The 14,594-nt window shown below is 45.1% G+C and overlaps 1 protein-coding gene across 1 annotated transcript; it reads right to left on the minus strand.

Annotated features, from left to right (window-relative positions):
* Window positions 1-1,443: 1,443 nt before the first annotated feature.
* Window positions 1,444-5,109, minus strand: LOC139379047 (GTP binding protein overexpressed in skeletal muscle). Its single transcript, XM_071121790.1, has 4 exons — window positions 4,633-5,109; window positions 4,303-4,379; window positions 3,946-4,150; window positions 1,444-2,201 (listed from the first exon to the last, which is right to left on the minus strand). The coding sequence occupies exons 1-4, from the start codon at window positions 4,985-4,987 to the stop codon at window positions 1,918-1,920; spliced, it is 921 nt and encodes a 306-aa protein (XP_070977891.1). The 5' UTR covers window positions 4,988-5,109; the 3' UTR covers window positions 1,444-1,917.
* Between the last annotated feature and the right edge of the window lie 9,485 nt (window positions 5,110-14,594).

Raw genomic sequence — 14,594 nt, forward strand, 5'->3', positions numbered from 1 at the left:
AGTAGTAAGCTGTTTAGAGGAGCTTAGCTGAGACACAGATATGACTGCTTCTCACACAGACACACACCTCTGATAGGTCCCCTGTAATAATGAACTGATACAGTGTGCTGATTGGTGGAATAATGAACTGTATCCCAAATAGTCAGACAGGCCAGGTGATCTGGTTGTTTTTACAGTTGCTGACTTGGTGTGGTGCACTTAGCATCACAAGAAGATTCAAAAGACTCCATGCTGCATCACCTCCGGCCGTGATTGGGAGTCCCACAGGGCGGAGCACAATTGACCCAGCGTCATCTGGGTTTGGCCGGGGTAGGCCGTCATTGTAAATAAGAATATGTTCTTAACTGACTTGCCTAGTTAAATAAAGGTAAAATAAAAAAATAAAACAAAAAGTTCAAAACCACTGGTCTAAACTAAAGGTACCATGTGGTTAGTTGAGAATTACCCAAATGTATATCCACAAACCCATATCTCTGTAGTTCTCTGTCGCTCCATGAAAGATTGGTCAGTAATAGTGCTGCCATCCTGCAAACCCTTCCATGATGATGATGATGAGGACGAAGGTATTCATCTCCATGCTGACTCGTTCAGTAGGTGATCCATAATCGATAATTATCTACTTTGATCAATCAGTGTTAAAGTACTGAAACAAGATTAGGATATCAACCTAATCTACCTTGCCTCTGAGATAAGGAACGCAAATAAACATGCATGCACACATACACATACACCAGGGAAATAGCCAGAAATTAATTTGTGGATAGGCCTGCATTTTTTTGTTTTTGCTCAATCTAATTGGGTGGACCTGGCAGGGCCTGTCTCCCCAGTGAATGGGCCTGTGTCCACCACAGCCCACCCATGCCTATGCCCCTGACACACACACAGACAGACAAACACAATTTAATCAGACTTCTATCTAACCACTTCCTGGTTCTTGACTCCTCCTCCAAGATGTTACCTTGACAACTCACTCACTTCTCACAATCTGAGATGCCACTGTACAAGACATATCTGTGTGTCCAGTTCCCCTTCCTCAATTGAAGGAGTGTTTCTAAAGGCAGCCCTCTCTAGTCAGTCATTAATCCAGACATGGCTCTCTCATTCCCACTCTGGCTGAAGGTAGCCTAATCATCCCTCTCTCACACACGCTACTGCCCTGGCCCCAATCCCAGGCCTCTAGGGGGTCAGTGCCAATCATCCTGGTGGGAACACACACCCACCTATACACACACACACACACACACACACACACACACACACACACACACACACACACACACACACACACACACACACACACACACACACACACACACACACACACACACACATTACCTCTGAGGGGAGGATAACTGCTCTGTGTCACCTGCTGAGTCATGTTCCAATAGCATGTTTGTGTGTGTGATGTTATTGGAGTCTAGCAAGACAAATACAACAAGTGAACATTATGACATTTTAAAGAAAATATGGATTTTATTCCACTGCTAAACAAAACCAATGGAAAATATCCACACACAGCAAAACATACACAAGATGAGCAGTGCAGATTATCAGTTATCTCAATCGGACAGATAGGACTATGTACAAAACCACAGACATACACACCTTGTTATCAGAATTCAAATTGTCCGGATAACCTAGTTAAAGCACTTGGGAGAGAGAACAAGAGATGATAGAGAGAGAGAGAGGAGAGAGTCTCAGTGAGGGATCCTAAAAGGATTAGAGATCACTAATTATCTAGCACCTCTCTCTCTTTTACTATTTCAATCGCTCTGTCGGCTGAGATTGTCAGAACACTGCATGTCCATTGGTTGATTCTCCAGACCGTCACAGAGGCTGGTGAATGGGGTGACAGTTTTGAGGGGTCAGTCTAATGTAGACTGCAGTAGGGGTGGGGTTGTGTGTGTGTCCTGGGTCTTAGAGCACTGAAAGGTCATGGCAGGATTTGGACTTCAGGCGGAATGCGACGTTGGCATTGTTCTTGGCCACCATCTTGTCCAGGAAGCGTTTGGCCTTTTTGGGTATGCTGTCGTGGCGTGTGTGTGAGTGTGTGTGTCTGCGGCGGTCGTTGTTCTCCTTGGTGTCTCTGCGTAGTCGTAGCTGCTGTACAATGCCATGGAAGGCTGGCCAGACGTTGTGTTGCATTGCTGCTGACGTCTCGATGAACTTACAGTCAAACACTGCAGCACACGCACGGCCCTCTGGAGGGAAAAACAGTCACACATAGTCAGATAGCTGCTGAGAAACTCATAAATACACCATCAAACACCATAGCTCATCCACAGCCCTCTGTAACATACCGTTGAAGTCGGAACTTTGCATACACCTTAGCCAAATGCATTTAAACTCAGTTTTTCACAATTCCTGACATTTAATTCTAGTAAAAATTCCCTGTCTTAGGTCAGTTAGGATCACCACTTTATTTTAAAAATGTGAAATGTCAGAATAATAGTAGAGAGAATTATTTATTTTAGATTTTATTTATTTTATCAAATTCCAAGTGGGTCAGAAGTTTACATACACTCAATTAGTATTTGGTAGCATTGCCTTTAAATGGTTTAACTTGGGTCAAACGTTTTGGGTAGCCTTCCACAAGCTTCCCACAATAAGTTGGGTGAATTCCTCCTGACAGAGCTGGTGTAACTGAGTCAGGTTTGTAGGCCTCCTTGCTCGCACACGCTTTTCAGTTCTGCCCACACATTTTCTATAGGATTGAGGTCAGGGTTTTGTGATGGCCACTCCAATACCTTGACTTTGTTGTCCTTAAGCCATTTTGCCACATCTTTGGAAGTATGCTTGGGGTCATTATCCATTTGAAAGACCCATTTTCGACCAAGCTTTAACTTCCTTACTGATGTCTTGAGATGTTGCTTCAATATGTCCACATAATTTTCTTCCCTCATGATGCCATCTATTTTGTGAAGTGCACCAGTCCCTCCTGCAGCAAAGCACCCCCACAACATGATGCTGCCACCCCCGTGCTTCACGGTTGGGATGGTGTTCTTCGGCTTGCAAGCCCTCCCCTTTAACCTTCAAACATAATGATGGTCATTATGGCCAAACAGTTCTATTTTTGTTTCATCAGACCAGAGGACATTTCTCAAAAAAGTACGATCTTTGTCCCCATGTGCAGTTGCAAACCATAGTCTGGCTTTTTATGGGGGTTTTGGAGCAGTGGCTTCTTCCTTGCTGAGCAGCCTTTTGCGTTATGTCAATATAGGACTTGTTTTACTGTGGATATAGAAACTTTTGTGCCTGTTTCCTCCAGCATCTTCACAACGTCCTTTGCTGTTGTTCTGGGATTGATTTGCACTTTTCGCACCAAAGTACGTTTATCTCTAGGAGACTGAACGCATCTCCTTCCTGAGTGGTATGACGGCTGCGTGGTCCCATAGTGTTTATACTTGCGCACTATTGTTTGTACAGATGAACGTGGTACCTTCAGGCGTTTGGAAATTGCTCCCAAGGATGAACCAGACTTGTGGATGTCTACAATTTGTTTCTGAGGTCTTGGCTGATTTATTGTGATTTTCCCATGATGTCAAGCAAAGAGGCACTGAGTTTGAAGGTAGGCCTTAAAATACATCCACAGGTAGACCTCCAATTGACTCAAATTATGTCAATTAGCCTATCAGAAGCTTCTAAAGCCATGGCATCATCTTCTGGAATGTTCCAAGCTGTTGAAATGCACATTCAACATTGTGTATGTAAACTTCTGACCCACTGAAATTGTGATACAGTGAATTATAAGTGAAATAATTTGTCTGTAAACAATTGTTGGAAAAATTACTCATGTCCTAGCCGACAAGAAATTTGTGGAGTGGTTGAAAAACAAGTTTGAATGAATCCAACCTAAGTGTATGTGAACTTCTGACATCAACTGTATACACATGTGCACGCATGCAGACACACACACACACACCAAACCTGTGCCTCAAATCTCACCGTTAACTGACACCTCTCTGCGGCGGACCAAGTCACACTTGTTTCCCACCAGGATGATTGGCGTGTGGTGAGCAGGGCGGTGTTGGCGGAGGGATATACGTAGCTCTGAGGCTTTCAGGAAGGAGGACCGGTCAGTTATAGAGTAGACCAGCAGGTACGCATCGCCTGTCTGTATACACTGGTCCTGAGACGACCCTCCCTCATCCTGAAGGGAACACAAATAGAGACTACGTTAGAGCTGTGATATGTAAACAAACTGTTAGAGTATGGCTAAAACACACACACAGCAAGACAGAGTTGAAACTAGGCCTACAGACTAGAGTTTCATCAAGTAACCATTAGAAGTTTCTCTCTTACCTCTGAGTCCCAGTTGTCCACTAGAGTGACTGTGGCTTTCTCTCCATCCACTGTGACGGTCTGCTCACACACCTCATCTGAAGAACAAACCAATCACTGTGTTAAGAACCACATTTACAACCAACATTTATATTCATACAATTAGTATTGTTCAAGCATCTTACTTTTATATTGATGTAATATGGATGCGTAAAAAGGAGGCCAAGTGGATGTTTCCCTATGTGCCCATTACGCACAACAGCATTAAATACATCCATCACAAAGTCATAATATTGGCCTACCCTATAAAGCATATTTTCCTTATTATCAAGCGCATTGTAATTCATTCACCTCCATAGAGCTCGCACTCGTCACTGTCCATGCTGTCCGCCGCTCCAGCGAAGATGCTGGCAATCGCGGTTTTACCGACCCCTCTGGCGCCCAGCAGCACCACGCGAAACGGTCTCGAGCTGCCGCCGGTATTCCCGGTAGACCCAGTGGAGATGACGGAGTCTGTGGAGTCTAAAGAGGCCCAGCTGTCGCGGCTCCCATCCGATTCCCCGGTGGAGTTCGTACAGGATTTGGAGCGGGACATGCACGCTGTAGGCGCGAGGCTGTCTGATAGGTGGCTCCCGGTATCACTGATGCTCCACCGGTGGAGTTGGTGCTGCAGCCGCAGACTGTGTCGTCGCATACCCAACAGCATGATGATAAGATAATAAAATAAGTCAAACTAATAAAACTCGCCCTTTAAAAATAAAGGTGCGCTGAAAAAACACCACTGGACTGGACTATAAAACAAATAATGGAACAGATGAGAATCTCCAAAGTATTCTCAGAAAGTAAAATAAATCCTACAAGTCCATAATTGAGTGAAATGGATGAAGACTGGATACAACCGAATGTCCAAACTCAGGAATAAGAGTCCATCAAGAGCTACGAGCAAATGTCAGAAGTTGTCCCACATCAGTGGAAGTCAAGCATTAGTGCAGGTAGACAGTTAAATCCTCGAGATGGGAAAGAAAGAGGCTGTTTGATTGTTGAGGTCTCTGAACACTGTGAGCGCGTGTAATCCCGTAAATTGGTCTCTCTCTAATGTTATAATGGGATTTCTTCCGCGGCGAGATTTATATAAAGAAGGGCTCAGCGCGAGATAAGGTTTCCCTGACGTCAAGTCTGTGTCTCCTCCCTCACCCTTGTGCGTTCTCACGGCTCGGGACCAGTGGTGTTGAGGGGGTCTGCCCCTCCCCCACCCAGAGGCAGCAGTGGATAAGTGGAGATGTGTGTTTCCACATGTGTAGGCTACTGCCAATGTTTCTGATACTGTAGAGGCTGAGCAGGGACATATCATAACAGCCTGGTCTCATAGACTAGACATAACATAGTAAACGTAATTCCGGGATACCAAATTAGTATAGTAGTAGTATGATATGTTATGTTTGGTATGGCTGCATGGTGTCCTTTACATAACAATGGCTAACTGTGAACATGCATTAAGATCCAGGGTTAACACTTTCTCACAAAGCAACTGTTTTGATTATGCAGAAGTTGTTTATTCTCCTCTTCACAGGTCTTTAGTGTCACACTGGGTGATGGAAACACACTTCCCCAAAAATAACAGTAGAGCTCACATTAACATAATCACTGGTTACACTCTGGTGCTGCAATGGAAAAAGGTCATAAAAAGCCGTGCATTTGAGTGACAGAAGGCCCCAGTACATTCTCCTCTAGGCAGAGGCATCATGCCCACAGGGGGCACAAGGGCACATGCCCCCTCAGATGTGTCCTGTTTAAAAAACAAGAATAATAAAAAAGATATGTTGTTGTTGTTTCTCTGTAATACTACTAGCCACATAGATATTTTATGAAGTTGGCTTTAGCTAGCCTCATAACTAGCTACCAAGAGCCATTTCAGGCTATCAAGTTAGAGTAGCTACAGTGCATTTGGATAGTATTCAGACCCCTTGACTTTTTCCACATTTTATTACGTTACAGCCTTATTATAACATTGATTACATTGTTTTTTTCCCTCACCAATCCACACACAATGCCCCATGATGACAAAGCAAAAACAGGTTTATAGAAATGTTTGCAAATGTATAAAAAAAAAACGTAAACGTTTCATTTACGTAAGTATACAGACCCTTTACTTAGTACTTTGCTGAAGCACCTTTGGCAGCGATTACAGCCTTGACTCTTGGGTATGACACTACAAACTTGGCACACCTGTATTTGGGAAGTTTCTCCCATTCTTCTATGCAGATCCTCTAAAGCTCTGTCAGGTTGGATGGGGAGTGTCGCTTCACAGCTATTTTCAGGTCTCACCAGAGATGTTAGATCGGGTTCAAGTCCGGGCTCTGGCTGGGCCACTCAAGGACATTCAGAGACTTGTCCCAAAGCCACTCATGCGTTTTCTTGGCTGTGTGCTTAGGGTCGTTGTTCTGTTGGAAGGTGAACCTTCACCCCCAATCTGAGGTCCTGAGCGATCTGCAGCAGGTTTCGTAAAGGATCTCTCTGTACTTTGCTCCGTTCATCGTTGCCTCGATCCTGACTAGTCCTCCAGTCCCTGCCGCTGAAAAACATTCCCACAGCATGATGCTGTCGCCACCATGCTTCACCATAGGGATAGTGCCAGGTTTCCTCCAGACGTGACCCTTGGCATTCAGGCCAAAGAGTTCAATCTTGGTTTCATCAGACCAGATAATCTTGTTTCTCATGGTCTGAGAGTCCTTTTGATGCCTTTTGGCAAACTCCAAGCATGCTGTCATGTGCCTTTTACTGAGGCTTCCATCTGGCCACTCTACCATAAAGTCCTGAGAGATGGCTGTCCCTCTGGAAGGTTCTCCTATCTCCACAGAGGAACGATGGAGCTCTGTCGGAGTGACTTTCGGGTTCTTGGTCATCTCCCTGACCAAGGCCCTTCTCCCCTGATTGTTCAGTTTGGCCGGGTGGCCAGCTCTAGGAAGAGTCCAAACTTCTCCCATTTAAGAATGGTGGAGGCCACTGTGTTCTTGAGGACCTTCAATGCTGTCTAGGAGCTCTACGGACAATTCCTTCGACCTCTTGACTTGGTTTTTGATATGACTTGCACTGTCAACTGTGGGACCAGAAAAGGCACAGGTATGTGCCTTTCCAAGTCATGTACAATCAATTGAATTTACCACAGGTGGACTCAATTCAAGTTGTAGAAACATCTCAAGGATGATCAATGGAAACAGGATGCACCTGAGCTCAAATTTGAGACTCATACAGTGCCTTGCGAAAGTATTCGGCCCCCTTGAACTTTGCCACATTTCAGGCTTCAAACATAAAGATATAAAACTGTATTTTTTTGTGAAGAATCAACAACAAGTGGGACACAATCATGAAGTGGAACGACATTTATTGGATATTTCAAACTTTTTTAATAAATCAAAAACTGAAAAATTGGGCGTGCAAAATTATTCAGCCCCTTTACTTTCAGTGCAGCAAACTCTCTCCAGAAGTTCAGTGAGGATCTCTGAATGATCCAATGTTGACCCAAATGACTAATGATGATAAATACAATCCACCTGTGTGTAATCAAGTCTCCGTATAAATGCACCTGCACTGTGATAGTCTCAGAGGTCCGTTAAAAGCGCAGAGAGCATCATGAAGAACAAGGAACACACCAGGCAGGTCCGAGATACTGTTGTGAAGAAGTTTAAAGCCGGATTTGGATACAAAAATATTTCCCAAGCTTTAAACATCCCAAGGAGCACTGTGCAAGCGATAATATTGAAATGGAAGGAGTATCAAACCACTGCAAATCTACCAAGACCTGGCCGTCCCTCTAAACTTTCAACTCATACAAGGAGAAGACTGATCAGAGATGCAGCCAAGAGGCCCATGATCACTCTGGATGAACTGCAGAGATCTACAGCTGAGGTGGGAGACTCTGTCCATAGGACAACAATCAGTCGTATATTGCACAAATCTGGCCTTTATGGAAGAGTGGCAAGAAGAAAGCCATTTCTTAAAGATATCCATAAAAAGTGTTGTTTAAAGTTTGCCACAAGCCACCTGGGAGACACACCAAACATGTGGAAGAAGGTGCTCTGGTCAGATGAATCCAAAATTGAACTTTTTGGCAACAATGCAAAACGTTATGTTTGGCGTAAAAGCAACACAGCTCATCACCCTGAACACACCATCCCCACTGTCAAACATGGTGGTGGCAGCATCATGGTTTGGGCCTGCTTTTCTTCAGCAGGGACAGGGAAGATGGTTAAAATTGATGGGAAGATGGATGGAGCCAAATACAGGACCATTCTGGAAGAAAACCTGATGGAGTCTGCAAAAGACCTGAGACTGGGACGGAGCAAAGGGTCTGAATACCTCTGTAAATAAGGTATTTCTGTTTTTTATTTTGAATAAAGTTGCAAAAAAATTATAAAAAACTGTTTTCACTGGTCATTATGGGGTACTGTGTGTAGACTGATGAGGTAAAAACATTATTTAATCCACTTTATAATAAGGCTGAAATGTAACAAAATGTGGGAAAAGTCAAGGGGTCTGAACACTTTCCAAATGCACTGTAGCTTGTCTAACTAACAAGCCTGCTGGCAAGGTTGGTAGACTTTAGAAAAGAAAGACATTACTAAATGTAATGAATAAGACACACATTCCTTTTAATCTTTTACCCAGATTTTAGCAGAGAATCAATTGTTTCTTTGGTGCCCCCCCCCTCCCCCCCATCCCCAGGTACTTTGTGCCCCCTGCCTCTAGATGAGGTATGTAGGGCATCAGAATGCCTTTATGATGTTATTATCACTCCTCCTGAAGCAGGTCTATGTCTCCATTAACCTCTGACTGGTAAAGAAGCTGATTGAACGGATAGATTTAGAGGTCGCCTTACTGCAGTAGGCTTACGGAAGACTTAGATTAATACCGCCAATGAGATGAAACACTGGGCCAGGAGTTACACCACAAGTCACACTGAGCCAGGAGTTACATCACAAGTCACACTGGGCCAGGAGTAAATCCATGAGTCACACTGGGCCAGGAGTAAAACCATGAGTCACACTGGGCCAGGAGTTACACCACAAGTAACACTGGGCCAGGAGTGAAACCATGAGTCACACTGGGCCAGGAGTTACATTACGAGTCACACAGTCCTCTGATGTCCTCCCCCAACTTATGCAAAAGCATCTCTTTTCCTACCTAACAAACTAAAATAATGACAATGATAAGTCCCCACAATCACACTTCCACATACACATATCCACTCACACACTCTTTCACAATTCAGGCACCAGACAAGAGTCCTGTCATCCACATTTATACTATTCACATTATTGGGCCAGGTTTCGTTTCACATGTGTATAAGGTGCAGTAGTCCATTTCACATGTGTATAAGGTGCAGTAGTCCATTTCACATGTGTATAAGGTGCAGTAGTCCATTTCACATGTGTATAAGGTGCAGTAGTCCATTTCACATGTGTATAAGGTGCAGTAGTCCATTTCACATGTGTATAAGGTACAGTAGTCCATTTCACATGTGTATAAGGTGCAGTAGTCCATTTCACATGTGTATAAGGTGCAGTAGTCCAGGGTTTCCCAAACACCCCCCCCCCCTCCCCCCTCCCCATGGGTGCACAATTCGTTTTTTGCCCTAGCACTACACAGCTGATTCAAATAACCAACCCATCATCCAGCTTTGATTATTTGAGTCAGCTGTGTAGTGCTGGGGCAAAAACCTAAATGTGCACCCATGTAGACCTAGTTTGGGAAACCGTGCAGTAGTCCAAACGGTTGTCACATCCCCAGGTCTCCTCAGGTAACAGCATGAAGGTTGGTTGGCTCACAACCTCTATCACTGATCCTAACACTGTAATCTGGAGCTGTTCTAACTTGGGGTCAGGATCAATCAGATTCAGCTGAGGACAGCCAGACCGACAGGCAGGCAGAGAGCAAAGATGAGGAGCGCTCACACACACACACTGCTGTAGACAATGAAGGATGGGGCTGAGTTTCAAACCTATGCCTGTTCACCGAGTGTAGGAAGGACCCGCCTGGATGTTACGTCTGGGTGGTGCAACAGGTATAATGGGCTGGTCTGACCTAGTGCATGCTACGTCAGACATTCATAGCGTTATGTCATAAGCCCAGCAGATGCAACAGACCCCAGGTGCTTGGCCCTGTACACTTGGTCCCCCAGTCCTGCCCTGTACACTGGCACTCTCATGTCCACTGCTGTGGTGTCAGGTCCTGGTCAGAGAGGAGAGGCTGCTGTGGTATCAGGTTCTGGTCAGAGAGGAGAGGCTGCTGTGGTATTGGGTCCTGGTCAGGCTGCTGTGGTATCAGGTCCTGGTCAAAGAGGAGAGGAGAGGCTGCTGTGGTATCAGGTCCTGGTCAGAGAGGAGATGCTGCTGTGGTATCAGGTTCTGGTCAGAGAGGAGAGGCTGCTGTGGTATTGGGTCTTGGTCAGAGAGGAGAGGCTGCTGTGGTATCAGGTCCTGGTCAAAGAGGAGAGGAGATGCTGCTGTGGTATCAGGTCCTGGTCAGAGAGGAGAGGCTGCTGTGGTATCAGGTTCTGGTCAGAGAGGAGAGGGTGCTGTGGTATTGGGTCCTGGTCAGAGAGGAGAGGCTGCTGTGGTATCAGGTCCTGGTCAAAGAGGAGAGGAGAGGCTGCTGTGGTATCAGGTCCTGGTCAGAGAGGCTGCTGTTTATTAAATCCTGCTGATCTCAGCTGATCTCATCGGCTGGACTGATGGCTGAGAGGACAATAAATCCCTGTTAAGTGCTAAAACACCATCAGGGTGTGTGTGTTTGTGGGGGGACTATGGTCCAGTCAGAGTCAGAGCAGCCGGTCCAGTCAGAGTCAGAGCAGCCGGTCCAGTCAGAGTCAGAGCAGCCGGTCCAGTCAGTCAGAGTCAGAGCAGCCGATCCAGCCAGTCAGAGTCAGAGCAGCCGATCCAGTCAGAGTCAGAGCAGCCATTCCAGTCAGTCAGAGTCAAAGCAGCCAGTCCAGTCAGAGTCAGAGCAGCCGGTCCAGTCAGAGTCAGAGCAGCCAGTCCAGTCAGAGTCAGAGCAGCTGGTCCAGTCAGTCAGAGCAGCCGGTCCAGTCAGAGTCAGAGCAGCCAGTCCAGTCAGAGTCAGAGCATCCGGTCCAGTCAGAGTCAGAGCAGCCGGTCCAGTCAGAGTCAGAGCAGCCGATCCAGTCAGTCAGAGTCAGAGCAGCCGATCCAGCCAGTCAGAGTCAGAGCAGCCGGTCCAGTCAGAGTCAGAGCAGCTGGTCCAGTCAGAGTCAGAGCAGCCGATCCAGCCAGTCAGAGTCAGAGCAGCCGGTCCAGTCAGTCAGAGTCAGAGCAGTCATTCCAGTCCCAAACATGCCCTTTTATCATCTGCTGCTAATGCTTGTTGTTTGCTATTAATATACTTTTGATGAATAGACACGACAGTAAAATGGTGAGTCTGTGGGCCCTGGATTAAAGCCTAGTGAATGGATGTGCACGAATACACTATTGCAGTGACCTATAAGGTTCATACCACATCTCTATTCATACCTTCTTCAACAATAAGCCTGGACTCACACACAGTCTACTTGTCTGTGAGTGTGTGTGTGTGTGTGTGTGTCCTTGTGGGTGCGTGTTAGACACACAGGAGCGTTTCTAACAACTTTCCATTAGTGTGTGTCATGTCCTCTCAACAAAGATCACTGTCTGGATAGAGAGTGACTGTTTGACTCTCTTGTCTGCTGGACACGTGAAAAACAACATGGTCTATAGAACCCACAATGCACTGTGTCTGAGGCGAGATGCGTCTCACGGCACCATGACGTGCTCTTAGCGGGAGTGCGAGGCTGAATGCAATCATGAGTTACATAGAGATGGTTGCCATGGTGATGCCATTTTGCAAAGAACTCAAGGTAGCACTTTAACTGTCTCTTCTCTCTGTATGGACGCAGATGTAGAGGAAGTGGTTTGGGAAACTGCGTTCGTATGATGAGTCATCTTGTCTGTGCCATGAAGACTCGAATCTCATGCATATACCAATACGGTCAAATATATTGGCAACCTTGTACTTTACAATGGAGTGCAATGGGGCAGAATGTTTTGTTTTCTCTTTCAAAACTGCTTGAATGGCTATTTTTACCCAGTACGCACCTGTAACTTACCACAGGTGAGAAACTACACTTGCCGAGTATCACTGGCCTCGAACCAAAGAAATTAGAATTTGTAATAACATTTTTTTTTTTTTTTTTACTTTGAAGTAACAAATCTCAATTTCAGTTTTGATTATTATAATTGTTTAGGTCCTGTGAAATTTTTAATCAAACAATTACACGTGTTAACACCAAACGTTTTTCAATGTCAACTGATTTTAGAAGAAATTATAAATTGTCTAAAAGTGCCAATATATTTAGGCTTTAACTCTGTAGGCTAATGGTCTTGAGGCTCGGGGATGAACCCGGTTCAATATGTAACAGCTTTCTTCCTGGGAAGGAGAGGCGGACCAAAACGCAGCGTGGTTATAGTTCATGGTTCTTTAATAAGAGACACTTAACATGAACAAACTACAAAACAATAAATGTGAAAACAGTCCTATCTGGTGCATAGACACAAAGACAAGAAACAACCACCCATAAATCCCAACACAAAACAGGCTACCTAAATATGGTTCCCAATCAGAGACAATGACTAACACCTGCCTCTGATTCAGAACCATATCAGGCCAAACATAGAAATAGACAAACCAGACACACGACATAGAATGCCCACCCAGCTCACGTCCTGACCAACACTAAAACAAGGAAAACACAAAAGAACTATGGTCAGAACGTGACACAATAATACCAAGTTGGTCAGACCTACAGTACTTCCTCTGTCAATAGTCTGGGCCTTTATGTCATAGGAGGTAGAGAAATTGCCCTGTAACTAAGTGCAGGGTTACTGGTTCAAGGCCCACTCCAGCAGTTTCCCCTATATCACTACACTAAAAGGGAGAGCTGAATGCAATTCAGACCGAGTTATTACACAACCATCCTAGCTGACAAACACAGGGTGTGGGCCTGATCACTTGTGTTGTGTAATAATTATAATAATCGTGTTTCTGTTGAGGACAGGGCATGTCAGACAGACTCCATTCAATCTGCCATACAAATCAACCAACAATGCCACACATACACAAACACAGACTAAATCATCTGAAACCAGGACAGTGGACACACCCTGATCCATAAGTCCCACGCAGCTGCTTGGTGCTGCAGCAGACAAAGGACACACACATGCAGAAAAAAACGAGCCAATTACGACACACACACACCAAAGGACACACAATTCAAATGGGCAGACCTCTAGCAGCAGGAGATAAGAGGCTCCATCTCTACCAGTAGTAACTACAGTACTGAGGTTCTCCATCTCTACCAGTAGTAACTACAGTACTGATGCTCCATCTCTACCAGTAGTAACTACAGTACTGAGGTTCTCCATCTCTACCAGTAGTAACTACAGTACTGAGGTTCTCCATCTCTACCAGTAGTAACTACAGTACTGAGGCTCTCCATCTCTACCAGTAGTAACTACAGTACTGAGGCTCTCCATCTCTACCAGTCGTAACTACAGTACTGAGGTTCTCCATCTCTACCAGTAGTAACTACAGTACTGAGGTTCTCCATCTCTACCAGTAGTAACTACAGTACTGAGGTTCTCCATCTCTACCAGTAGTAACTACAGTACTGAGGTTCTAGTAACTACAGTACTGAGGTTCTCCATCTCTACCAGTAGTAATTACAGTACTGAGGCTCTCCATCTCTACCAGTAGTAACCACAGTACTGAGGTTCTCCATCTCTACCAGTAGTAACTACAGTAATGAGCCTCTCCATCTCTACCAGTAGTAACTACAGTACTGAGGCTCCATCTCTACCAGTAGTAACTACAGTACTGAGGTTCTCCATCTCTACCAGTAGTAATTACAGTACTGAGGTTCTCCATCTCTACCAGTAGTAATTACAGTACTGAGGTTCTCCATCTCTACCAGTAGTAATTACAGTACTGAGTCTCTCCATCTCTACCAGTAGTAACTACAGCACTGAGGTTCTCCATCTCTACCAGTAGTAACCACAGTAGAGGCTCTCCATCTCTACCAGTAGTAACCACAGCACTGAGGCTCTCCATCTCTACCAGTAGTAACTACAGTACTGAGGCTCTCCATCTCTACCAGTAGTAACTACAGCACTGAGGCTCTCCATCTCTACCAGTAGTAACCACAGTACTGAGGCTCTCCATCTCTACCAGTAGTAACCACAGTACTGAGGCTCTCCATCTCTACCAATAGTAACTACCGTACTGAG

The sequence above is a fragment of the Oncorhynchus clarkii genome, chromosome 2 (genome assembly GCF_045791955.1).
Source record: "Oncorhynchus clarkii lewisi isolate Uvic-CL-2024 chromosome 2, UVic_Ocla_1.0, whole genome shotgun sequence".
NCBI classification, from domain to species: domain Eukaryota; kingdom Metazoa; phylum Chordata; class Actinopteri; order Salmoniformes; family Salmonidae; genus Oncorhynchus; species Oncorhynchus clarkii.

Bases quoted from the DNA above. Each gene is read 5' to 3' on its own strand.
- LOC139379047 (XM_071121790.1), bottom strand. From the start codon at position 4,987: ATGCTGTTGGGTATGCGACGACACAGTCTGCGGCTGCAGCACCAACTC. The intron at 4,380-4,632 runs GTGAATGAATTA...TTTGTTCTTCAG, and splicing joins CGAGTGCGAGCTCTATGGAG to ATGAGGTGTGTGAGCAGACC. The intron at 4,151-4,302 runs GTAAGAGAGAAA...TGTTCCCTTCAG, and splicing joins TGGACAACTGGGACTCAGAG to GATGAGGGAGGGTCGTCTCA.